The 26,192-nt window shown below is 39.8% G+C and overlaps 1 protein-coding gene across 2 annotated transcripts in view; it reads left to right on the top strand.

Annotated features, from left to right (window-relative positions):
• SMC1B (structural maintenance of chromosomes 1B) overlaps nt 1-26,192 on the top strand; it is a 69,497-nt gene that overhangs the window by 1,272 nt on the left and 42,033 nt on the right. For both annotated transcript variants that reach the window (XM_054469816.2, XM_054469817.2), the window contains exons 2-11: nt 3,565-3,753; nt 5,603-5,715; nt 5,805-6,008; nt 9,890-10,128; nt 13,118-13,376; nt 15,947-16,087; nt 17,668-17,750; nt 18,599-18,806; nt 22,553-22,738; nt 25,395-25,574. In XM_054469816.2, the coding sequence (XP_054325791.2) occupies nt 3,565-3,753; nt 5,603-5,715; nt 5,805-6,008; nt 9,890-10,128; nt 13,118-13,376; nt 15,947-16,087; nt 17,668-17,750; nt 18,599-18,806; nt 22,553-22,738; nt 25,395-25,574 (1,802 nt within the window). The remainder of the gene's footprint in view (nt 1-3,564; nt 3,754-5,602; nt 5,716-5,804; nt 6,009-9,889; nt 10,129-13,117; nt 13,377-15,946; nt 16,088-17,667; nt 17,751-18,598; nt 18,807-22,552; nt 22,739-25,394; nt 25,575-26,192) is intronic.

The following is a 26,192-nucleotide window of genomic DNA, read 5'->3' as shown; positions in this document are numbered from 1 at the left end:
GCTCACACCTGTAATTCCAGCACTTTAGGAGGCCGAGGTGGGTGGATCATGAGATCAGGAGTTCGAGACCAGCCTGACTAACATGGTGAAGCCCTGTCTCTACTAAAAATACAAAAATTAGCCGGGTGTTGTGACATGCACCTGTAATCCCAGCTACTGAGGAGGCTGAGGCAGGAGAATCCCTTGAACTCAGGAGACAGAGGTTGCAGTGAGCCAAGATAGCGCCACTGCACTCCAGCCTGGGTAACAAGAGCGAGACTTCGACTCTAAAATAAAATAAAATAAGACAAATATAAAATAAAATTGGCTGGGCGCCGTGGCTCATGCCTATAATCCCAGCACTTTGGGAGGCCGAGGCGGACGGATCACCTGAGGTCAGGAGTTAGAGAACAGCCTGGCCAACATAGTGAAACCCCCGTCTGTACTAAAAATACAAAAATTAGCTGAGGGTGGTGGCACGTGCCTGTAATACCAGCTACTTGGGAGACTGAGGCAGGAGAATCACTTGAACCCGGGAGGCGGAGGTTGCAGTGAGCCAAGGCTGTGCCACTGCATTCCAGCCTGGGCGACAGAGCAAGACTCCGTCTCAACAAAAAAATAAGGCCTGGCATGGTGGCTCACACCTGTAATTCCATCACTTTGGGAGGCTGAGGCAGGCAGATCACTGGAGGTAGGGGTTCAAGACCAGCCTGGCCAATATGGTGAAACCCCATCTGTACTAAAAATACAAAAAAGCCTGGCGTGGTGGTGCACGCCTGTAGTCCCAGCTACTCAGGGGACTGAGGCAGGAGAATCACTTGAACCTGGGAGGCGGAGGTTGCAGTGAGCTGAGATCGCGCCACTGCACTCCAGCCTGGGCAAGAACAGAACAAGACTCCATCTCAAAAAAAAATAATAAATAAATAAATAAATAAATAAATAAAATGCACCGTTCAGTGGTTTTTAATATATTCAAAAGTTGTGCAACCATCATCACCATCTACTTCCAAAACATTTTCATTGCCCCCAAAGAAACCTTGTACTCATTAGCAATCACTCCCTGTTATCTCCTCTCCACCTAGCCCCTGGTATCTATTAATTCACTTTCTGTCTCTATGGATTTACCTATTTGGGACATTTCGTAGAAATAGAATCAGACAACAGATGGCCTTTTGTGTCTGACTTCTTTCACTTAGCATAATGTTTTTCAGATTCATCTATGTTACTCCTTGTGTTAGTACTTATTTCCTTCTTATTTTCAAATAACATTCCACTGTATAGATACACTACATTTTGTTTATCCATTCATCAGTTGATAGTTTGGGTTGTTGCCACTTTGTGGTATGTTATGCTGCCTTGACTCTCTTGACAGACTATACCTTTATTAGGCAGGGACAATATTAATGAAATTTAATGGAATAAATGGATTTGGATGAGAAGTATTTATTTTAGGCAGATTTAAATAAGGATTGACTTATTGATTTTATAGTTTATGTTTAGTTCTGTTACTTAATACTTAAATTACTTAATAATTTAATTCAGTGAATGTTTATCTTGTCTCGTATGCACTGTCTTACAATAGCCCTCAATCTGCAGATTATCCATTAACCCAAAAAAGCCGTTTCATACTTGTTAGTTGACTGAGACTCAGCTAAGTAAATTTGCAGCAATTTATTTCTAGTTCTTTTTAGAAAGACCCTAAACCTCTAAAACTAAGCCGGATTTCCGGTGGCTGGTAGTATTCCTTTGCTTTGTTCCTGTTACTTTCCTACTTTTGGCATTGAAAATTAATTATTTCTTTTGTCTTGAGATGGAGTCTTCCTCTCTTGCCCAGGCTGGAGTACAGTGGTGTAATATCAGCTCACTGCAACCTCTGCCTTCTGGATTCAAGCGATTCTCCTGCCTCAGCCTCCCGAGTAGCTGGGATTACAGGCGCACGCCACCACAGCTGGCTAATTTTTTGTATTTTAGTAGAGACGGGGTTTCACCATGTTGGTCAGGCTGGTCTCGAACCCCTGACCTCAGGTGATCTTCCTGCCTCGGCCTTCCAAAGTGCTGGGATTACAGGCGTGAGCTGCTGTGCCCAGCCTGAAAATTTAAACTGCTTCGTGGATATAGGGGAAGGGATGTGAAAAGGAGAAATAATAGTGATGGTGACAGCTGCATTGACATTGCACCTTGGAAATTGTCTTAGAGAAAATTATGGGCCAATGATTGGGTAACAGATGTAACATTGGGGTTAGGAATGCCCACAACTACCCTTAGGTTCAGTAATTTGTTGGGAAAACTTACAGGATTCTACATATAGTTTGACTCAATACTATTATTTATTACAGTGAAAAAATACAAAGTGAACTCAGCAAAGGGAAACGGTGTATGGGGCAAAGTCTTAGGAAACCAGTTACGAGATTCTAAGTCCTTACCTATTGGTGTCACTCAGTGCTTCATTCCTCCAGCAGCTAGTCCATACATGTGAAATGTTGCCCACCAGGGAACCTCACTAAAGACTCAATGTGCAGCGTTTTTATCGGGAGATTGTCACATAGGCACCGTTTGCCTATCATGTACCCAAGTTCCAGAATGTTCTTAGGCCAGACCTTCCTCAAAAAAAATTATAAAATAATATTCCAGAATCCTAGAAAGAAAGCATATGTTCAGATTAAATCAGATTGTTTGCACAGATAGTTTAGGCACTGTGAGCCATTCTTAATAGGGAATGTTAGAAACCCTCCCAACATCCAAATCCAAATCCCTGTAAGCCAGCCAACCTTGTAAGTAGGACTTTCAAAAGATAACAGTATCAAGCCTGCTATATAAATTTTCTGTAGCTCCATCTCATACCAATCATAAACAATTTTAATCTAGCCCTTGATCCTGGATTTAGTTAGCTTCTCTTGTTTCATTTATTTATTTATTTAGAGTTGGAGTCTCTCCTCGTTGCCCAGGCTGGAGTGCAGTGGTACAATCTCAGCTCACTGCAACCACCGCCTCCTAGGTTCAAGTGATTCTCTTGCCTCAGCCTCCTGAGTAGCTGGGACTACAGGTGCGTGCCACCAAGCTCGGCTATTTTTTTATACTTTTTGGTAGAGAGGGGGCTTCACCATGTTGGCCAGGCTAGTCTCGAATTCTTGACCTCAGGTGATCTCACCTTGGCCTGCCAAAGTGCTAGGATTATAGGCGTGAGCCACCACGTCCAGCCTTAGCCTCTCTTTTTCAGAGTATATGAGGATTTGGTGCTGCACCAATGCTTTAGGTGGTAGTTTCCATATTTATAAAATGAGGATAACTGAAACTCAGTGAAGTTAAATGATTTGCCATGGTGTGATACCTAACAATGGAAGAGAGCTGGGATTTAGATAGGTGTATTTCAGTCCTTAAATTTAGACCTCTTAATAGTCTACAATAGATGCATAGAAGAAACAAGTTATCTACATCAAATATTTCAGTCATGCATTTTGAACATTGATTAAAAAGGACATGTCTTTTGGCTATATTTCACTTCGATTGGTGGCCTGATTTCTTCAGCTCTGAGTAGGGCTTTTTATCATTAAGAATGAATAATGTTTTATCTCTTTTCTTCTCCAGGAAAATCTAATGTAATGGATGCACTTAGTTTTGTAATGGGAGAGAAAATAGCTAATTTAAGAGTGAAAACTATTCAAGAACTCATTCATGGAGCACATATTGGAAAACCTATTTCTTCTTTTGCAAGTGTAAAAATTGTATATGTGGAAAAAAGTGGCGAAGAGAAAACATTTGCAAGGATTATCCGAGGTATTTTTTTATAATTTTTTTTCATTTTATTTTTCAAGAGTCAAGTAAGATTGCCCATTTTTTCTTTCTTTGGAGGGTATGGTTTATTATTCTACTGGTGTAATGAGCTAGAGTTCTTTTTTCTCTTGCATAGCATATCTCAGAAGCAAGTAACAGAACCTGTTTGATTCGCCACATAATTCTCCAATTATGTCTGCTTTTCTTTAACTGACATAATTGTTCAAATCCCCCTACTGTCAAATAACATCTTAAAATCTGGATATTTGGTTAAGTTGAAGGAGGGAGGGCCGGGTATAGTGGCTCATGCCTGTAATCCCAGCACTTTGGGAGGCCGAGGTGGGTGGATCACGAGGTCAGGTGATTGAGACCATCCTGGCTAACAGGATGAAACCCCGTCTCTACTAAAACTACAAAAAATTAGCCGGGCGAGGTGGCAGGCACCTGTAGTCCCAGCTACTCGGGAGGCTGAGGCAGGAGAATGGCGTGAACCTGGGAGGCAGAGCTTGCAGCGAGCCGAGATCGTGCCACTGCACTCCAGCCTGGGCGACAGAGCAAGACTCCGTCTCAAAAAAATAATAATAAGATGAAGGAAGGAGTACCCTGAAGACAGAGAAATCATAAAATTTATTCTTGAGGTTCTTTATGTTTATCAGTTTTTCTTAGTGATGAACAAATTGTATGCATATTTTTGGTTTTATTATAGACAGTTTTTTCTACCACCAAAAAGCAACTTGAGTGAAATGTTTGAATTTGTGTGTGTGTGTATATATATTTACGGGAAAAGAGCGGGGATTTGGGAAAGAGGAAGAAATTTTTTTTAAAGGTATGGATAGATAAGAGACCAGTGGTTGCATTCTTTTGAGCCTTTGATCAGTTGTTCACATGTGACAGGGGTAGAGGCATAGTCATTTATGCATTAGGCTAGCTCAGTGAATCTGCATTTTTATATAAGATAATATAAGCTGGGCATGGGGCTCATGCCTATAATCCCAGCACTTTGGGAGGCCACAGCAGGACGATTGCTTGAACTCGGGAGTTTGAGACCAGCCTGGGCAACATGGTGAGACCCTGTCTACAAAAAATTAGCTGTGTGTGGTAGCGTGAGCCTGTAGTCCCAGTACTTAGGAGGCTGAGGTGGGAAGATGACTTGAGTCTGGGAGGTCTAGGATACAGTGAGCCAAGATTGCGCCACTGCACTCCAACCTGGGCAACAGAGCAAGACCCTGTCTCAGAAAAAAAAAAGATAAAGATAGGGCAGAGGAGACAATCAGATATGCATTTATCTCAGGTGAGCAGAGGGATGGCTTTTGAGTTTTGTCCTTTGTCCTGTACATGTGAAGATAAGCTATCAATTTATATTGTCAGGTTGAAATTCAACAGAATTGTTTTAGGGTAAAGATCTTGGGGCCCACAAGGAATTTCCCTGTGAGTAAATTGTGAGGGAGGCGTGCAGTTTTTGTTGCTGTTGTTGTTGTTTTTTAATCTTTACAGCTACCTTATTTAGTAACAAAATAGGAGGTAAGTTTGCATGACCTAGTTCCCAGGTTGACTTTTCCCTTTGGCTTAGTGAGTTAGGGGTTCTGAGATTTATTTTCCTTTTACATCCTGACTAGGATATATGCTCCTTCAGATAAGAGACTTTCATGTGTTTTGTTCGCCACTGTAAAAGAGACCTTGACATGTAATGGATACTCAATATTTGTTGATTCATTAAATGCATTTATTCCCATGTATATTATTATATAACTGGCCATTTCAATAAGAAAAATAATTTTATTAAACTTTCAGTGGATTTTGAGGTATATCTGGTATTTATATATTTTTTATCAGGGTTTTTTTTTTATTTTAGGGAGATGCTCAGAATTTCGCTTTGATGATAATCTTGTGAGTCGTTCTGTTTACATTGCAGAGTTGGAAAAGATAGGCATAATAGTCAAAGCACAAAATTGTTTAGTTTTTCAGGTAAGTAGCTGTAGTAGTTTATTTGATTCAGAGTTTTGAAAATACGTCACTATATTTTATATGTTGATGTGCATTACTGTTTTTAAAAGGGAACTGTAGAGTCAATTTCAATGAAGAAACCCAAAGAAAGGACCCAGTTTTTTGAGGAAATCAGCAGTTCAGGAGAGCTTATAGGAGAATATGAAGAAAAGAAAAGAAAGTTACAAAAAGCCGAAGAGGATGCACAGTTTAATTTTAATAAGAAAAAAAATGTAGCAGCAGAGCGCAGACAAGCAAAATTAGAGAAGGAAGAGGTAAGATGTCGCGAAGATGTAACCATTAGTTGTTGGATATAAAACTTTCTATGTTAGAATCACTAGGTATGGGCTTGGGGTTACCAAGAAGATTAATTTAATAGTATAAGACAATTAAAGCCCAATATTCATTAAGATAAACTTTTTGATATATTTCCCGCTATTTGGGTTTTTCTTTCCGAATAGGCGGGACAGCCTGAACTAGAAAAATGTCTGATTTTCCCAACTAAAAACAAACTTGAGGGGTTTATGTCTTATGTGGCAAAGGCTCTCAGATGTTTGGGTATTAAACCCCTTATGCTCTTAAAAATTATTGAGGACCCCAAAGAGTTTTTGTTCATATGGGTTATATCTATTAATATTTATTGTATGTGAAATTAACACTGGAAATTTAAAAAATATTTTAATGATCCATGTAAAAATAGCAATAAACTCATTACATGTTAATATAAATAGCATTTTTATGAAAGATAACTGTATTTTCCAAAACCAATTAGAAGAGAGACATTGTTTTACCACGTTTATAATTTCCTTAATGTCTAACTTGATAAAAGACAGCTGGATTCTCATAAACACTTCTGTGTTAAATCTTACTTATGCTAAGGCCTAGCAATTTTGTCCACACTGTCAGTGCAAGTGTCGACACATTGAAATAGACAAACTCTTAGTATTATTATGAAAATAATTTTGCTTTCAGGAACTCCCTAAAAGGGTCTCGGGAACCTCCTAGGAGGCCATGACCACATAACATGCAAATGTATTTCTGTACATTTCTTGGGCCCCTTCACAATGCCTAATATAGTACCTTGTTTTCGGTTGTAGTTAAAGTGATATTTTTGAAACTCAAATCAGATCCTAACTTTCCATGCATAAAACCTTCCAGCGTAGTGCTTCTCACTGCACTGAGAATCTTGTCTCTTTTTTTTTCCCCCAGACTGGAGTGCAGTGGCGCGATCTTGGCTCACTGCAAGCTCCGCCTCCTGGGTTCACGCCATTCTTCTGCCTCAGCCTCCCCAGTAGCTGGGACTACAGGCGCCCGCCACCGCGCCCGGCTAATTTTTTTTGTATTTTTAGTAGAGACGGGGTTTCACCGTGGTCTCATTCCCCTGACCTCGTGATCTGCCTGCCTCGGCCTCCCAAAGTGCTGGGATTACAGGCTTGAGCCACCGCGCCTGGCCAAGAATCTTGTCTCTTATAAGGCGTACTAGCCTTGTCTCTGTTTACCTCTTGAGCCTTAACTTCCTACGCTTTGCTGCCACCTTGGCCTTTATTATGTGTTGAACACACCAAACTCCTTTCTATTCTGGGGCTTTTGCTATTTCCTCTGCCTAGATAGCTGCATGCCTGATTTTGCATACCTGGTAGTCTCTCATTCATGTTTTTATTAAAAAGCCATTTTCTCAGGTAGGCATTCACTGTTCATTCCTCCAATCTAAATTAGCACCCTTTCCCTTGTACTAGCACATTACCCTATTTTGTTTCTTTTGTAGCGTTTATTGCTGTATAAAATTATCTTGTTTATTATTTGTTTGCTTGTCTGTCAACAAAGAGTCAAACTCTGTAAAAATATTTGAAGAGATTTATTCTGAGCCAAATATGAGTGACCATGGCCTGTGACACAGCTCTAAGGAGATCCTGAGAACATGTGCCCAAGGTGGTTGGGCCACAGCTAGGTTTTATACATTTTGGGGGACAGAAGACATCAGTCAATACTTGTAAGATGTATGTTGGTTCATTCTGGAAAGGAGGGGGAGCCAGGGCTTCCAGGTTGTAGGTGGATTCAAAGATTTTCTGATTGGCAATTGGTTGAAAGAGTTTTATCTAAAGACCTGGAATCAATAGAAAGCAAATGTCTGGGTTAAGATAAGGGATTGTAGAGACCAAAGTTCTTGTTATGCACATGAAGCCTCCAGGTAGCAGGCTTCAGAGAGAATACATTGTAAATGTTTCTTATCAGACTTAAAAAGGTATCGGACTCTTAGTTGGTTGTCTCTTGGTTCAGGAAAAAAGGTTTGGAAAAGGGAAAGGGGATTCTCTACAGAATGTAGATTTTTTTCCCCACAAGAGACAACTTTGCACGGCTATTTCAAGATATGGCGAAGAATATGCAGTTAAAATATTTTAATTTCCTTCCTTATCTGTCATGTGATACTATGCCAGCATCAGGTTGGAAAGTAAGCTATATTATATAGGGTTGAATAAAACCCCTCTGGCCAGTCATGGCGCCTCATGCCTATAATCCCAACGCTTTGGGAGACCGAGGCAGGCAGATTACTTGAGGTCAGGAGTTTGAGACCAGCCTGGCCAACATGGAGAAACCCCGTCTCTACTAAAAATACAAAAATTAGCTGGGCGTGGTGGCACATGCCTGTAATCCCAGCTACTCAGGAGGCTGAGGCAGGAGAATCACTTGAACCTAAGAGGCAGAGGTTGCAGTGAGCTGAGATCGCACCACTGCACTTTAGCCTGGGCGACAGAGTGAGACTCTGTCTCAAAAAGAAAAACAAACAAACAAAAAAACCTCTGATGAGACTTTGTAAAGCAGACTCCCCAGGCTCCCTAGATAGAAATTTGGGCAAGAGAAGAAAAAACATCAGAGTTTAGTCCTCGTGTTTATTCTCTGACTTTTCTTTCTCTCTTCTCCCCATTAGAATAAGTGTAATATAAATTGCACAAGAGCAGGGTTGGGCTGGGTATGGTGGCTCACATCTTTAATCCCAGTACTTTGGGAGGCCAAGGTGGGAGCATCCCTTGAGCCCAGGAGTACGAGACTAGCCTGGGCAACATAGTGAGACCTCACCTCTACAAAAATAAAAATAAAAAACTTTACCTGGTGTGGTGGCACACGCCTGTCTTTCCAGCCACTCAGGAGGCTGACACAGAAGGATCTCTTGGGCCCAGGAGGTTGAGGCTACAGTGAGCTGTGATCGTGCCATTGCATTCTAGCCTGGGTGAGAGAGCAAAACTCTGTCTCAAACAAACAAACAAACAAACAAACAGGATCAGGGATAGTCTGTCTTATTTTCTGCTATATTCTCAATGCATAGACGAGCGCCTGGCACATAGTAGATACTCAATACATATTTGAAGAAGTAAATGAAAAATGGATGTTTCTTATTAGTGATGTTTCTCTGTGTCTTCATATTTTCTAATATGTGTACATGTCCTTGGTTTTGTTAGTGGAAAGGAGTGGCAGCAGTGGAAGTCAGACTATAATAATCACAATATACTGAACTGCAAAATTTAAACATTTTAAGGACAGTTAGAACAAAACAACTTCCTAATTGTTTTTTACAACATCCTAGTGGATAGCCTGTTACTTTGAATACTTCCAGTATTGATTAGGAGCTCCTCTTGAGGTAGCCTGTTCCTTTATTTTTTTAATAGCACAAATGTTAAGGAAATTATTATTTTTCACATATAATTTAGCACTGTAAGAGTCCTGTTTTATCGGTAGAAAAACTACTTCCTGTAGTAGGAATTTTTCCTGGAGTCATTGAATTTAAAGTTGCTAGCACCTTATAAGTCATATCACACTCTTCTTTCAGTTTACAAAGGAGAAAGCTGATGCCAGAAATACTGATTGAGTTGTCAAACTCACAGGTCCAGACAAAAGGGACCCAGGTTAATGCATGCCACTTTGTTGTTCTTATCATCATACCACTGAGCACAAGAACACAAAATCATTTACTGGTGTATTGGGTTATTTAAAAAGTATATTCAGAAACTCTCGCCAAATTATGCTACTTTTGACGAGAACATTATGTCCTAATAACAAATAAAAATTCATTAGTTAATTTGTTGGTATAGTAGTTGAGTTTATGAAAGGCCGACTTAAATATACTCCCTTTTAACTGCTGTTGAATTATACTCTTTTATAGGCAGAACGTTACCAGAGTCTCCTTGAAGAACTGAAAATGAACAAGATACAACTGAAACTTTTTCAACTATACCATAATGAGAAAAAGATTCATCTCCTGAACACAAAGTTAGAGCATGTGAATAGGGATTTGAGTGTCAAAAGAGAGTCTTTGTCTCATCATGAAAACATAGTTAAAGCCAGGAAAAAGGAACATGGAATGCTAACTAGACAACTACAACAAACAGAAAAAGAATTAAAGTGAGTTTTTAAAAGTAGATATTAACAGTTGGGTTATATGTAGCTTGATAGAGGAAATAATATAAGTGACACTTTGAAAATTGATTTTAAAAATAAGCTTTTTACTTTGGAATACTTTTAGATATACAGAAAAATTATAAAGATAGTATAGGCCAGGTGCGGTGGCTCACGCCTGTAATCCCAGCACTTTGGGAGGCTGAGGCAGGTGGATCACGAGGTAAGGAGATCGAGACCATCCTGGCCAACACGGTGAAACCCCGTCTCTACTAAAAATACAAAAAATTAGTCGGGCATGGTGGCAGGCGCCTGTAGTCCCACCTACTCGGGAGTCTGAGGCAGGAGAATGGCGTGAACCTGGGAGGTGGAGCTTGCAGTGAGCCGAGATCGCGCCACTGCACTCCAGCCTAGGCAACAGAGCGAGACTCCGTCTCAAAAAAAAAAAAAAAAAGATAGTATAGAATGGTCCTGAAGTGGTGGTGTTTTTCTGGGGTAATACCCAAGGTTCATTGGCTCACAGCAAGGAAATCAAGGACGCAGACACACAAGGAGTGAGGTTAAGAGTGGAGGTTTAATAGGTGAAAGAGAAAAGTTTTCTCTCATGCAGAGAGAAGGGCTCCCAATTGGGTCTTCTGGTCCACAGTGAAGTACAAGAGGTTTTATAGATGAGCTTGAGGAGGCGGTGTCTGATTTAGGGCATGAAGGGTTGGTCAGATCAGGTATTCCATTTGCATAGCACGTGAAGAACTGGTTAGGACTAGGTGTGCCATTTGCATAGTGCACAAAGAAGCTGGCAACCCCACCCTAATTTTTTATTATGCAGATTCTGTACCTGGCTGGCGCCATGTTGCCAGCTTTTCTACTGTACACGTGGTGACAAAAGGGAAGATGGAACCTTCATGTTGAACATAGCTGGCTTCTGAGTAGCCCCTTTCTATTGGCTCAGCTGCCGGCATTCACTCGTGCAAGCTTCCAGCTTGCTTATGTATGTTTGTAGCCTGATTTTTCAGGCTCTTCTTTGTTAGAAGAGAAATGATTTGGGGGCTGCTTTTTGTTAAAAGGGAAGCTCTGCTGAGGACTCTCTCAACCTTCACTATCTGCCTAAATAATTTATTTTTAGCTCCTGTATCAGTCCCATATTCCCAAAACTCAGTTTCTCCTGTTATTAACATCTTACATTATTATGATACATTGTCAGAATTAATAAATATTGATACATTAACTAAAGTCCATACTTTATACATATTTTCTCAGTTTTTGCCTAATGTCCTTTTTATGATCCAGAATACCATATTACATTTAGTTATATGTCTCCTTAGGCACCTTTTAGCTGTGACAGTTCTCGTTTTTGATGAACTTGACAATTTTGAGGAATATTGGTCAGTTTTTTTGTAGAACATCTTTCAGTTGGGATTTGTCTGATGGTTTTCTCATAATTAGACTGAAGATACAGACTGTGGGGAGGAAGACCACAGAAGTAAAATGTCATTCTCATTATATTCTATCAGAGTGTCAGTGTATTATATATGTTACATGACATTTATCATGTACTATATCATATGTCATGTCAACATGGTATCACTGTTGATGTTGACCTTGATCACCTGACTGAAGTAGTGTTTGTCATGTTTCTTCTCTGTGAGGTAATTTTTTCTCCCTTTTCATACTATAATCTTTGAGAGGAAGTCACTATGCTTAGCCCACACTTAAGGAGTAAGGAGAGTTATGTTTTACCTTAAGGGCAAAGTATCTACATGATTTATTTGGAATTCTGCACAGATTTGTCTCTACTTAATTATTTTAAAATTAAATTAATTGTTGTTTGTTTACATCAGTATAGATTTATGGATATTTTGCATTTAGAGTTATAATCCAATATTACATTGTTGATTTTGTTGCTTTGATTGTTCCTGCTGTGGCCACTGAGAACTCTTTGAGTTGGCTCCTGTGTCCCTTTGAAATATTCTCATTATTGTGATTTTTTTGGGAGCTCTTCCTTACTTTCTAGAAGATAAGTATCTTCTAGTGTCATCTTGTATAAGCCAGTCCAAGCATCAGCTTGCCCCAGCTTGTATGAGCCTGCCCCAGGCAGCCTGCCCCAGGCTCTCCAAGGAACCCTGGTTCCTTTTATCGGAGAACAGTATTAGAAACCAACATCTAGGTGGTAGGTGTGTTCGTTGCTGCTGGCGTGTCCTTGCTTCTAGGCTTTCTCAGCTGTTGGAACTAGGAAATACCTGTGTATACTATTTATACACATAGCTATAAATATTTTCATATGTGACCATCTATATTAAGCTAAACATGAGTTCATATTGATGTCTCCCAATTCTAAGCCATTACCACATTAATCATTCTAGCCTTCTCTTGCTTATCTGTAACCTCCCACTTCAACAATGGGAAATCTGGCTTCTACCATCTGCCATCCGTTTGCTTAATTGTGCATTTCCAGTAATCACGTGTAATAGTGTCAGAATTGTTAACCCATACCCCCATGGAAAGCATCTTTGTAACTATAGTATAGTACTTATGTACAATTCTTCTGTTTTTAGTCTTACAGACTCCACTCATTTCTAGAATTAGATCAGCATGTTTTCCTTCCACCCCTTCAGTAAGGCTGTTTCTACATTTATAATAAAGTTAGATTTTTTATTGCATTCTACATTCCATCTAGGATCCCTTAGCCTCCTGAGTGATTCTTTTTTAATTTGCTTACATTAAGGTTCATCCTTGGTGCTGTAAAGTAATACAGGTTTTGGCAAATTCATAGTGTCAAGTGTCTACCACTACAGTACCACTCTCAAAAGTGACCGTGTGCTTTATTCACCCCTCCCCCTGACCTTGCTCAACCTTTGGCAACCATTGATCTGCTTACAGTCTCTGAAAGTTGATTTTTAGGATTTCTTTTTTAAAGTGGTTTGATCAAAACAACTTCTTCCCTTTATATATTAAAGAAATGGAATTTTCTTTAAAGCAAACATTTTTCCCTTTTCAGGTCAGTTGAAACCCTTTTAAATCAGAAGAGGCCTCAGTACATTAAAGCCAAAGAAAACACTTCTCACCACCTTAAGAAATTAGATGTGGCTAAGAAATCAATAAAGGACAGCGAAAAACAATGTTCTAAACAGGAAGATGATATAAAAGCCCTGGAGACAGAGCTGGCTGATTTAGATGCTGCATGGAGAAGTTTTGAAAAGCAGATTGAGGAAGAAATTTTACATAAAAAGCGAGACATTGAACTGGAAGCCAGTCAGGTAAAAAAGGACAACTTAGGGGAAATCTTATGTTTCTATTATTTCAGCCTCTTTGAATTAGAAAAAAATTTAAAAGATGACCTCTCTGATATTTTAAGAGATTATCCTCAGTGTAAATTGTGGGGATTTAAATTTTTCAGCCTGTATACAGAACTAAATTTATTTATTTTTAATTTTAATTTTGTAGAGAGAGGGTCTCGCTGTGTCACTCAGGCTGGAGTGCAGTTGCATAATCATGATGCAGGATTTTTTTTGTTTGTTTTTGAGATGGAGTTTCGCTCTTATTGCCCAGGTTGGAGTGTAATGGTGTGGTCTTGGCTCACCGCAACCTCCGCCTTCTGGGTTCAAGCAATTCTCCTGCCTCAGCCTCCTGAGTAGCTGGAATTACAGGCATGCACCACCATGCCTGGCTAATTTTGTATATTTAGTAGAGACGGGGTTTCTCCATGTTGGTCAGGCTGGTCTCAAACTCCCGACCTCAGGTGATCCACCTGCCTTGGCCTCCCAGAGTGCGGGGATTACAGGCGTGAGCCACCATGCCCGGCCGATGCAGGATTTTTCTCAGTCACTTTGTCAGCCAGAGACCCTCAGTTGGTGACACCCTTGCCCAGGCCTTGCTTGGTCCCACGTTCACTGCAGGAGACACCCTGTCCACTCAGCCTGCCAGGCTGCACCTGGCCTGCACTCTGGCGTGAATCCCACAGCTGCCACGACTGCTCACTCAGCCCCCAGCAGAAGAGGGTGTGTGAGCAAGCAAGTTTAGTTTCCAGCCAGCTGTTCCAAGTACCGGCACAGAAGCAGGCTTCATGTGGTGCTTGGAACTGGACCAGGCGTGTCGCAAGCCACTTCCACAGTGGGCTCTGGCGCCCAGATGAGGGGAACACAGTGGCACCCAGGCAAGGGTGCTCGTGACCCTAAAGCCCCAGAGGGGGTGTTACAGTGTGCTAATCAGCTCTTTAGTCCTGTCTGCAGCCGGAAGGATGCACGTCTGAAGGCTTGTTAACAGCTCTGTCAGCCCCTTGACCCACTCTGGCCCTCAGCTCCGGGGCTTGCTCGGCCCCACCACTGCTTCCTGTCGTGTGGGGCAGCTGCCCTCTGCCAGCAGAGGGCAGAGGGCCACAGTGTTTCAGCCTTCTGTGTACCCACGTTCAGTGGGTCCTGAGTTCTTGTCCTGCATCTAAGAAGAATGAAGCTACACTGGCAATCGAAGAGTGAGGAAGGCAAAGAAGAATTTTATTGAGCTATGAAACAGCTCTCAGCAGAGAGGGGATGCAAGAGGTCATCCACTACCTGAAGTCAGGTGGTTTCTCCCCCAGTGTGGCTGGGTCTGGGGCTTTTATGGACTCAGAATGGAGGAATGTGTACTGATTGGTTTGTGAGTATGCAAAAAAAGGCTAAAACAACGGCACCACCCTAAAGTGGGTACAACAATGTGAAAAACCAATTAGGGAAGGGTAGGCGTATGTAAAATAGGTGAAGGGTAGGGATCAATCAGAGGTAAGCACACCAAACAGCAAGAGAGGTTCTCAGTTTTGTCTGTGGATTTACCCAGCGCTTGTAGCTAGGCTTTATACTGTCTTTGGCTTGAAGGTCAGGTTTCACTGGGGACCCACCCCTGTCTGTCTAGGATTTGTCTGTCTCCTGCTGCTATCAATCATAGTTCCCTACAGTGTCACTCCTGGGCTCAGTTGATCCTCCTGTCTACAGGTGCATGCTACCACACCTGTCTAATTTTTGAATTTTTTGTAGAGATGAGATCACACTGTGTTGCCTAGGCTGGTCTCCAACTCCTGGGCTCAAGTGATCCTCTTGCCTCGGCTTCCCAAAGTGCTGGGATTACAGGCATGATCCACTGTGCCTGGCCTAAAAGACTTTAAAATAGAGCAACGAAAACCTCTATACTAAGGTCTCTGTGCAAAAATCTTAGAAAGGAGAATCCAGAGAAAATGATATTTTTTTTCTACTTATATAGTCATAATTATTTTGGTATATAATTGTGATATAAGATTATCATAAAATTGATAAAAGAGATAAATGATAAAAATGTGGTTGTTTGTCAATTACATGTTTTTGCCATCTACTGATTTATTATAATTAAATCTTGTATAATAAGTTAGAGATTAATTCATCACTGAACATTTTAAAGCACCTTAAGTAATCACTTTCCTTCTTGTCAATTAAGTGATCATGTCTCCTCAAAGCCACATGTATCTTTAAGTGTTTATGAGAGGAAAAAATGATTACCTTATGAATAATAAGATAAACACTTGAGCCCAGGAGGCCAAAGCTGCAGTGAGCCGTGATTGTGCCACTGTACTCCAGCCTGGGCAAAATAAAAATAAATAAATAAATAAGTTTCAAATATAAATAAATAAATAATAAACAGTTTTTTTAAAGGAAGCTTTCATGCTCACATTATTTTACCGGGGAAAAGTGGTCGATTATGATTTAATTTATATAAAGCAAGCTTTTGGGAAGATTAATTATCTTCTAGTACAGGATTTCATACAAAGAATTTGCTCTCATGCTTCTTAAGCTGAATTAGCAATTTTTCAATACTGTTTATACAGCTGGATCGTTATAAAGAACTTAAGGAACAAGTAAGAAAGAAAGTAGCTACAATGACTCAACAACTGGAAAAACTGCGGTGGGAACAGAAGACAGACGAAGAAAGACTGGCATTTGAAAAGAGGAGGCATGGAGAAGTTCAGGTATCTTGGGTTGTACAGTAATGATTTAGAATCATTCTTAATGAAATTTTATTTCCTTTTTGTACCTGTCTCCAGAATGAATCTCCTTAACCTTACACTATACGGTCTCATTTCATTTATTTCATGATTTGGCAGATGAAGATACAAATATAAAAGGCATAATCTATGATAGTTCTGTGAGTAGAAGAGGCATTTTGTGCAAGGAGAAAAACAAAGGTGGTAACATAGCAGGAATTACTTTTGAAACATTTGTATAATTGTATAATTGATATGTTATAAAATTATGCACTGATTTATGAAAATACACATTGGACATTTTTGCCTTTGTACATGCTAATTTCTTTTTGGAATAACGTATTCATCTTTACATGTTAAAATCCAGAGTTACCAACACCGCAAAGCCTTCCCTGGCCCTCCTTTTCTTTATATCCCAGCTCTTAAAAAACCCAAAAATAATTTCTTCCTCATATAACTACCTATTATTATTTGATACGAAGTTTCGGTCTTGTTGCCCAGACTAGAGTGCAATGACGCGATCTCGGTTCACTACAACCTCCGTCTCCCAGGTTCAGGCAATTCTCCTGTCTCAGCCTCCTGAGTAGCTGGGATTATAGGCATGCACCACCATACTTGGCTAATTTTGTATTTTTATAGAGACAGGGTTTCTCCATGTTGGTCAGGCTGGTCTTGAACTCCTGACCTCAGGTGATCCGTCCTCCTCAGCCTTGCAAAGTGCTGGGATTACAAGCCTGAGCCACCGTGCCCAGCCAATTTTTTATCTATATCTAAGGGCTTTTGTCAGATCGCATAAAAATTAAAATTAATTGGTACCTCTCTACTGGACTGGAAGCTTATTAAAGGCAGGATTCTAATTGTGTCCATTGTGAACCTTGCACTTAGTAGATGTCAGTAAGTGTTGGTTGAATTGCTGTTGTCTTTTGAATATAAAAAAACAATAAGAAGAACACATGTAGTTGCAGACAGATGGAGAAGACTTGTAGTAGTCTCCAGTTGGATTTAATGATAAAGTGAATAGAACAAAACTTTCCCAAAATCCTCATCCACAAGGCTATTAGTTGCCCTATAGGTTCCTATATTATTATAACACAAAACCACTCTACTATAATTACGTATTTAATTGTCTGTCTCTCCTACCAGACATTAGTTCTTTGACGGCAGGGACTCTTTCCTGCTTATTTTTGTACCTCTAGTTCCTATCACATGGTAGCCAGTGAATATATTTAGGTTGTTGCAAAAGTAATTGCAGTACTTTTGCACCAACCTAATATATTTGTTCAGTAAATTAGTTAAGGGGTAAGAACTATATAGATGTTTGAAAATAACCTCCTTGAAGTTTGAAGTTACAGAGAGAAATTGCTAGAGATCAAATATCTAGCAAATGGTAAAGAGTCAGGAGTTGAACCCTGATCTGTAATTTGCTCTGATAAGTGTTTTCATATAATTATATTTGATATCTTTCAATTTTATAACAGCTTATAATATTATAGTAAGTTCTAGGCATGTAATTTTGTTGGTTTGGAATTGCTGTAATTGATTTTAGATTTCATTTCCTCTTTTAGGGAAATCTAAAACAAATAAAAGAACAAATAGAAGATCATAAAAAACGAATAGAGAAGTTAGAGGAGTATACAAAGACATGCATGTAGGTAGAATAAAAAAAAATTTCTTGCAGCAATTTTCTTCTATTTTTTGAGAGAGGGTCTCACTCACATCGCCCAGGCCAGAGTGCAGTGGTGCAGTCATGGCTCACCGTAGCCTCAACTTCCGGGGCTCACATGACTCTCCTACCTCAGCCTGTAGCTGAGACTACAGGCGCATGCCGTCACACCCAGCTAATTTTTTCTATTTCTGGTAAAGATGGGGTTTCACCATGTTGCCCAGGCTGATCTTGAACTCCCGGACCAAGCAATCCACCCTCCTCGGACTCCCAAAGTGCTGGGATTACAGGTGTGAGCCATTGCACCCCTTGCAGCTTTCTTATTTATGTATTTCTTCCTTTTTTTTTTTTTGAGACAGGGTCTCACTCTCGCCCAGACTGGAGTGCAGTTGCGTGATCATGGCTTACTGCAACCTGCACCCCCTGGGCTCAAGTGATCCACCTGCCTCAGCCCCCTGAATAGCTGGTACTACAGGTGTGTGCCACCACACCTGGCTAATTTTTTTTTTTTGTATTTCGTAGAGACAGGGTTTTGCCATGTTGCCAGGCTGGTCTCAAATTCCTGGACTCAAGCCAGCCACCCACTCGGCCTCTCAAAGTACTGGGATTACAGGAGTGAGCCACCTGGCCCAGCCACATTTTTCAGATCAACAAAGAATGAGCAAAATATTTTTTGCCCATGTTTGGTGTCAGGTTTATTGCATTTTTTACCCTTTAAAAATTGATAGAGCGCTGCTCTATTCCCCTGCAATGCCAGACAAGAGTATGTTGTACCTGGTAATTCCTAAATTTTGGTTTATCATTTTGCTATATAATTTGTTGTTATTTTGTAGGGATTGCTTGAAAGAGAAAAAACAGCAAGAGGAAACCCTAGTGGATGAAATTGAAAAAACAAAATCAAGAATGTCTGAAGTTAATGAAGAATTGAATCTCATTAGAAGTGAATTGCAGAATGCTGGGATTGATACCCATGAAGGAAAACGTCTGCAAAAGAGAGCAGACGTTCTGGAACACCTTAAAAGACTGTACCCAGATTCTGTGGTAATGAGAATGAATAGTTAATTTAAACAAAAAAACTAAGCTTTCCTGTTTGCTTTCAACAGTATCTTCTCATTTGGGATTAGAAATATTACCATTATTACAAAGCAATATTATTTCAGACATCTTTAAGTTTTGTGTTTGACTCTTTATATTTAAAATGTAACAGTAAATAATTAGGGTAAAACTTCCAGTAGTAGCTGTAGATACGTAATTATTGGGGAGAAGCATGACATGAACATAGTACTCAGAAAGTTCAAATTGTGGCCAGTATCTCCAAAAGGACTTGGATGCTGTGAAGTACTCTGAGCCCCCCAGACACATAGCCTCAAACCTCATGTTTTTCATGATTTTATTTGTTTTTGAAATATTTTTTCAGCAGACATCATTGGCATATTTTTATTCTCTAAGTATGACTGTGCATCCGGTATTGCTAGTGTATTTCATTAGCCAAAATACAGTATCACTTGTTGCTTGGGGTGCCAGCATCACAAGATTATTTCCTTTTGTATCGGGGTGGCATCTGATCCTCTTGTCACTAACATCAGTGTATACTGTGCAATCCTTATTTTATGATATGGCCTGTTTTCAGCATTTGAGACTGGTAACCACTGCTCTATTTTGAAACACCTACAAGCCAGGGCAGTGTCTCACGTCTATAATCCTAGCACTCTAGGGGGCTGAGGCTGGTGGATCACCTGAGGTCAGGAGTTTGAGACCAGCCTGGCCAACATGGTGAAACCCCATCTCTATTAAAAATGCAAAAAGTAGCCGCACGTTGTGGCAGGCGCCTATAATACCAGCTCCTCAGGAGGGTGAGGTAGGAGAATCGCTTGAACCCGGGAGGCAGAGTTTGCAGTGAGCTGAGATCACACCATTGCACTCCAGCCTAGGCCACAGAGTGAGACTCTGTTTCCAAAAAAAAGGAAACATCTACCATTGGCCTCCATATCCACACTTTCATGGTTTTCCTCCTATGTCTCTGGCCATCCATCTTCATCTCCTTTATAGCATCTGTTTTGACTTTCTGACTCCTAAATGTTGGTTTTGACTTCTGGATAATGATGGAGGAGTAAGTCTGGGTCACAAAATCTGGATCCCCCAATTCCTATCCAAGTGACAAAAACTAGTGAAACACACACACACACACACAACTAGTTAAGAAAGAAATCGACCTGATGCCATAAACTTTAGAAAATGGTGATAATCTAGGATTTAAAAAAAAAAGTATTGAAGTATAGCATTGCTTTTTCTCAACTCCACAGAAGCTGAACTGATAAATTGACGAATTCCTGAGAATTCTCACCTAGTATTCCTTGATCTAGCAAGAAGTAAACTCACATGTATGTGTTTCCTTTTCCTCTTCTAACTGGAGAGAGATTTAAAAACTGGTGAACTGGGTGCCTGTAATCCCAGCGCTTTGGGAGGCCGAAGTGGATGGATCACTTGAGGTCAGGAGTTTGAGACCAGCCTGGCCAACACAGTGAAACACTGTCTCTACTAAAAATACAAAAAATTTAACCGGGCGTGGTGGTGCATGCCTGTAATCCCAGCTACTTTGGAGGCTGAGGCAGGAGAATTGCTTGAACCTGGGAGGCAGAGGTTGCAGTGAGCCGAGATTGCACCACTGCGCTCCAGCCTGGGTGACAGAGCGAGACTCTGTTTCAAAAAAACAAAAACAAAAAAACACTGGTGAATTGGGGAACGTGAAGCTCATGTGCTCTGTAATGGAAGTGAAGACCCAAGTTCTCACTTACTAGGGCTTTAAAATTGAGAGGCCATTTTGAAGCCCTCTCTTCAAGATGGAATTTGTCCTCCTCCCTCAAAGTAGAAGAACCTTGGTATGGGATATTAATTAAAAACTCAGATGAGAGAGAATTCAGGTACTTAAATGAAGTGTGTTCTTTAAAAGTCTTAGGTGAGTTCTCATTTGCCCCTACCATCCAATCCCTTACAAGAAAGTAAACAGAATAGGAAATACTTATTCTATCAACTGTTGCTCAGAGGAGGTAATTGTCTCACTTCTGTGAGAAAGGGAATTAATAAAGTTATCCACCATAGCAAATCAAAGATCTGAACAGAGCTACTCACGTTAAACATAAGCAAAGTGAAAAGAATCACTGTGGCAGCTATAGGTACATACAATAACAGCAAAGAGAAAGAAACTATTTTAAAACATTTAGAAGTCAAAGAGCCCAGTCTAGAAGGTTACAGAAGAAAATCCCCATAAATGTTTTGCACTATGGGCAATTTAATAAGAACTTGAATTTATAAAACTAGATCTAAATATGAGGTAAAACAAGATAAAAAGGAAAATGTAAGCTGTGAAAACAAATCAAGAATAGGCATTATTACTGAATAATTATAGTTAGCATGTAAGTAATAAATAACATAGACAAATTAACAAATTAGAAGCATTAATAGCAAGAAATACTAATAAATTAGAAGTAGCTGCCAGGCGTGATGGTGTGCGCCTATAGTTTCAGCTACTTGGAGGCTGAGGCAGGAGAATACTTGAGTTTGAGACCAGCCTGGGCAACATAGCAAGACCTCATCTCTTTAAAAAAAAAAAGGTAGCAAATAATGGATTACACAGCTGAAAATCAAATTATTGACCCTGAAGAAAGGCTTGAGATAATCACAAATTAATGGAGAAGACAAAGTCAAAGATATTTAAACAGCAAAGACAGTGATGGTTTATCATAGGAAAATGGTATTCTTGAAGTAGAACCTAACACACGGAAGAAAGAGTCCAAAGATACAAAATTAAACCTTCAGATATTCTAGAGACCACTGATACACGATGCTTGACATTCAAACATTTTCTAGTAAAGTTTTTGAACTTCAGTCTAATTAATTCTTGACCATTCTTCAGGTCTCAGGTCAAGTAACACTTCATGGAAATCCTTCCTAGACATTTTTTTTTTTTTTTTTTTTTTTTAAGATGGAGTCTTGCTCTGTTGCCAGGCTGGAGTGCTGTGGCATGATCTCGGCTCACTGCAACCTCCGCCTCCCGAGTTCAAGCGATTCTCCTGCCTCAGCCTCCCGAGCAGCTGGAACTGCAGGCGTGCGCCACCATGCCCAGTAATTTTTATATTTTTAGTAGAGACAGGGTTTCACCATGTTGACCAGGATGGTCTCGATCTCTTCTTGACCCCATGATCTGCCTGCCTTGGCCTCCCAAAGTGCTGGGATTACAGGCGTGAGCCACCACACCCAGCTGGAAATCCTTCCTAGACTTCTTATGCCAACCTGGTCCCTGTTAAATATTCTCAGAGCACTCTCTGTCAGTGTCTAGCTCCATTTTGTACATACATGTGATTATTGATTATTTATGTCTTCCTCACTAGACTGAAAATTCTGTGAGGTCAGAAAGTATCTGCTTTGTTCATTTATGTTTTATCCAGTATCTAACTCAGTACCTGCAATAGTAGGTCCCTTATAGATTCTTGTTTAATAGATCAGGGAATAAATGAATATTATTTAATTGTGTAGTTTTAGAAAATATTTTAATATTTTGGTAAGGCTAGTCCCTCTGTTACTCTTTTTTTAAATGAAGTGTTACATAGCTAGATGGACATTGCATAATGAAACTTTGGTCTATTTGAATAAAACTCTATTAATTATGATGTATGTAATTTTATAAAATTAGTTTTTGTCTGCGCTACTTTGTTACATTAGAAAACAATGAATTATATATTTCACTCTAATATATCTGTTTTTTCTCTCCTTTTTTGAAACCTGCTAAGTTTGGAAGACTACTTGACCTGTGTCATCCTATTCATAAGAAATACCAGCTGGCTGTTACTAAGCTTTTTGGCCGGTACATCACTGCCATTGTTGTAGCCTCTGAAAAGGTGGCAAAAGATTGTATTCGATTTCTGAAGGAGGAAAGAGCTGAACCTGAGACATTCCTCGCTCTAGATTACCTTGATGTAAGAACTTTGTAATGCTTGTTATTTATAGTGATAAAAATCTTGTCTTTTAAAGAATGATCTTATTGCCTAAAACTATGATAGTGATAGAGAAAAATTGTAGCTTGGATGCCAGTTAGGCAATCATTTAAATGGCTGGTGTTAAATATATTGGCAAGCAAAGAATAATATCAAGTGGCTACTCTCTTTCTTGACATCATACCGTTTCTTCCCTATCTAGTTTTTACAGAATTCTACCTTTGATTTCATTGCACTAGCAGTGCACCACTCTACCTATTAGCCAGCAATATATTCTGTCCTATATAGCAAAATATAGGAAATGGATAAGACGTATGGTCTGTTGGAAATGCCAACTCAGCCTCAATTGTAAATATTTGACCTAGTGTGTTAGCTCTTTGTGGAAAAGGCTAAATTTTGAGCCTTGAGGTATGTATTGAGATACCTTAACATATCCTGAGTCTAAATTCATGAAGCAGGAACTCTGTCATATCATGATTGATATCCTTCAGTGATTTTTCATTGACTACTCAAGAAAATGTTCTCTTTGGTTCACCAGTCAAGACCCTGAATTGCAGGCAGTCTGCATAATAGTTAAGAGCACATGCCTTAGAGCTGGACTGCTCTGAGTTTGAATCTCAGCCCCTACTTCTAATTAGCTCTTACTAATGTAGTCTTAATTTTTCTTTTTTTTTTTCTTTTTTCTTTTTTTTTTTTTTTTTTTTGAGGCGGAGCTTGCTCTTTCGCCCAGTCTGGAGTGCAGTAGCGTGATCTTGGTTCACTGCAGCCTCCACCTTCTGGGTTCAAGCAGTTCTCCTGCCTCAGCCTTCCAAGTAGCTGGGATACAGGTATGTGCCACCACGCCCGGCTGATTTTTTTTTTTTTGTATTTTTAGTAGAGACGGGGTTTCTCCACATTGGTCAGGCTGGTCTCAAATTCCCGACTCAGGTGATCCGCCCACCTTGGCTTCCCAAAGTGCTGGGATTACAGGCGTGAGCCACCATGCTAGTCCTATTCTTAATTTTTCTGAGCATCAGTTTTCCATGTGTGGAAATGGAAGAATTAATTCTTACCTTATTGGATTACTACAAGGAATTGTTACATGTGAAGCACCTGACACAGGACCTGCACAGAGGAGAGGCTCAGCAAATGCTGGCTGGTGTTACTCATGGTCCATACCTCCCTTTTGTACTTCCACACTGTTGTTACCTTCTGCTCACTAAAACTCTTTACCCCATCTCATCTGTCTGTTAGAATCCTGTTTTATTGCTCACTTGAGGTTTTTTCCAAGACAAACTCATTTTTTAAAAAATCTTAACACAGAAGTGTATCAAATATAAAGGGAATACTCCTACCCCTTCATAATGCCTGATTCCTTAATAGTAACTACTTTAGATTGCTTCCATACACTCAATTTATATAACTACATATTCCCAAATGTATATACACACACATACACACACACATTTTGGTTGCATATAAGTTTTCTGCTTTGTTTTGTTTTGTTTTATTAAAAAGTGAGATCGTACTTGCTGGGTTTTGATAATACATTGCAGACACTTTGTGATCTGTTGTAAACTCAAACTAAAGGTCATGACTAAGAAGGTCTGAAGGCTTTCCTAATCATTTAAGTCGAAAGTGTTTTGTTTGTGGGGTTTTTTTTTTTTTTTTTTTGACAGAGGCTCACCCTTGTTACCCAGGCTGGAGTGCAATGGCGTGATCCCGGCTCACTGCAACCTCTGCCTCCCGGGTTCAAGCAATTCTCCTGCCTCAGCCTCCTGAGTAGCTGGGATTACAGGCACCTGCCACCACACCCGGTTAATTTTTGTGTTTTTAGTAGAGTCAGGGTTTCACCATGTTGGCCAGGCTGGTCTTGAACTCCTGACCTCAGGTGATCCACCTGCCTCAGCCTCCCAAAGTGCTGGGATTACAGGCATAAGCTACACGCCTGGCCCAAAAGTGGTTTTTTAAATTCCATAGTGTTTTGCTGCTCTCTTGACACGTATCTAAAATGGGCATTATTTTTCACTAGATTTTATGATTTTGAAAGTGTTTTGTGGAACACTTCCTATGCATTGTTTTATCCTGACTAGTTAGTGACAGAGTTGAAACTGGAAATTACGTCTTCTGGCTTTGATGAAGTTTTTGTTTTTAAAAAATATTACCCAAACCAATGATGGGATGTAGTTCATCATGTTCTTATCAATCTTTTATGGTATGTAAGTACATACTGTTTTTTTGTTTTGTTTTGTTTTTGAGACGGAGTCTCACTCTGTCGCCTAGGCTGGAGTGCAGTAGTGCGATCTCAGCTCACTACAACTACTGTCTCCCAAGTTCAAGCGAGTCTCCTGCCTCAGCCTCCTGAGTAGCTGGGATTACAGGCATGTGCCACCATGCCTGGCTAATTTTTCTGTATTTTTAGTAGAGGCAGGGTTTCACCATGTTGGCCAGGCTGGTCTCGAACTCCTGACCTCAAGTGATCTGCCCACCTCGGCCTCCCAAAATTCTGGGATTACAGGCGTGAGCATCACGCCTGGCTGGGTACATACTGTTGATCTTTTGCTGCCATGCGTATGTATGTTTTGTAAGAAAGAATATAATGAACATTTGGTTTTTATTTCAGTGTATGTAACATGTTAAATATTTTAAAACCCTTTAGATCAAGCCAATCAATGAAAGATTAAGGGAGCTTAAAGGCTGTAAAATGGTGATTGATGTCATAAAGACTCAGTTTCCTCAGCTGAAGAAAGTGATTCAGTTTGTGTGTGGAAATGGTCTTGTTTGTGAGACTGTGGAAGAAGCAAGGCATATTGCATTCAGTGGACCTGAAAGACAGAAAGTAAGAAAAGAGGCTTGGATCACACCTTTGGATAACTTGAAGTAGTATTTATAAGACTAACATACAGAAACACACACAGTTATTTACATATGCGTTTTATATGTTCTTTTTTCTAAAGAGAACCAACATAGAACCTAAGGTGGCTATGGCTTCAGTGGTTTTTATAATGTTCTGTTGAATTTAGAAAAAAAACTCTTATAGCATTTCTCAATATCGTAAATAATAATTTTGGAAATTAGATTTATTTTAATAATATCCTAAAGCAGTTAGTTGTTGTTGTTGTTGTTGTTTTAAACCTTATATGGACCCTGGATATGGTACCTGTGGTTTTGAATACCAGGAAAGATTTTGGGTATTTATTTTACAATGTGGGCTAATTCTTCCATACTTTAGTGGAGATACTAACTGTCCTTTTGCATATTCAAGGTTTAACATATTTGAATTTCTAGAAAACACAATTGAAATGAGATTACTAAATACAAGTATCTTGAGGGAATAATTTTGGTCTTAAAAATAAGTACTATTTTACTCTCAGTTGAATAGAGAGTATTTAGTTATATTTGTATTTAGTTGAGCAATGTTAAACTCAAATAATCTGATGTAGTTTTTTTTTAAAAA

The sequence above is a fragment of the Pongo pygmaeus genome, chromosome 23, assembly GCF_028885625.2.
Source record: "Pongo pygmaeus isolate AG05252 chromosome 23, NHGRI_mPonPyg2-v2.0_pri, whole genome shotgun sequence".
NCBI lineage: Eukaryota > Metazoa > Chordata > Mammalia > Primates > Hominidae > Pongo > Pongo pygmaeus.
Note: the sequence above shows the minus strand (reverse complement) of the source record. Positions and strands in the feature narration are given on the sequence as shown.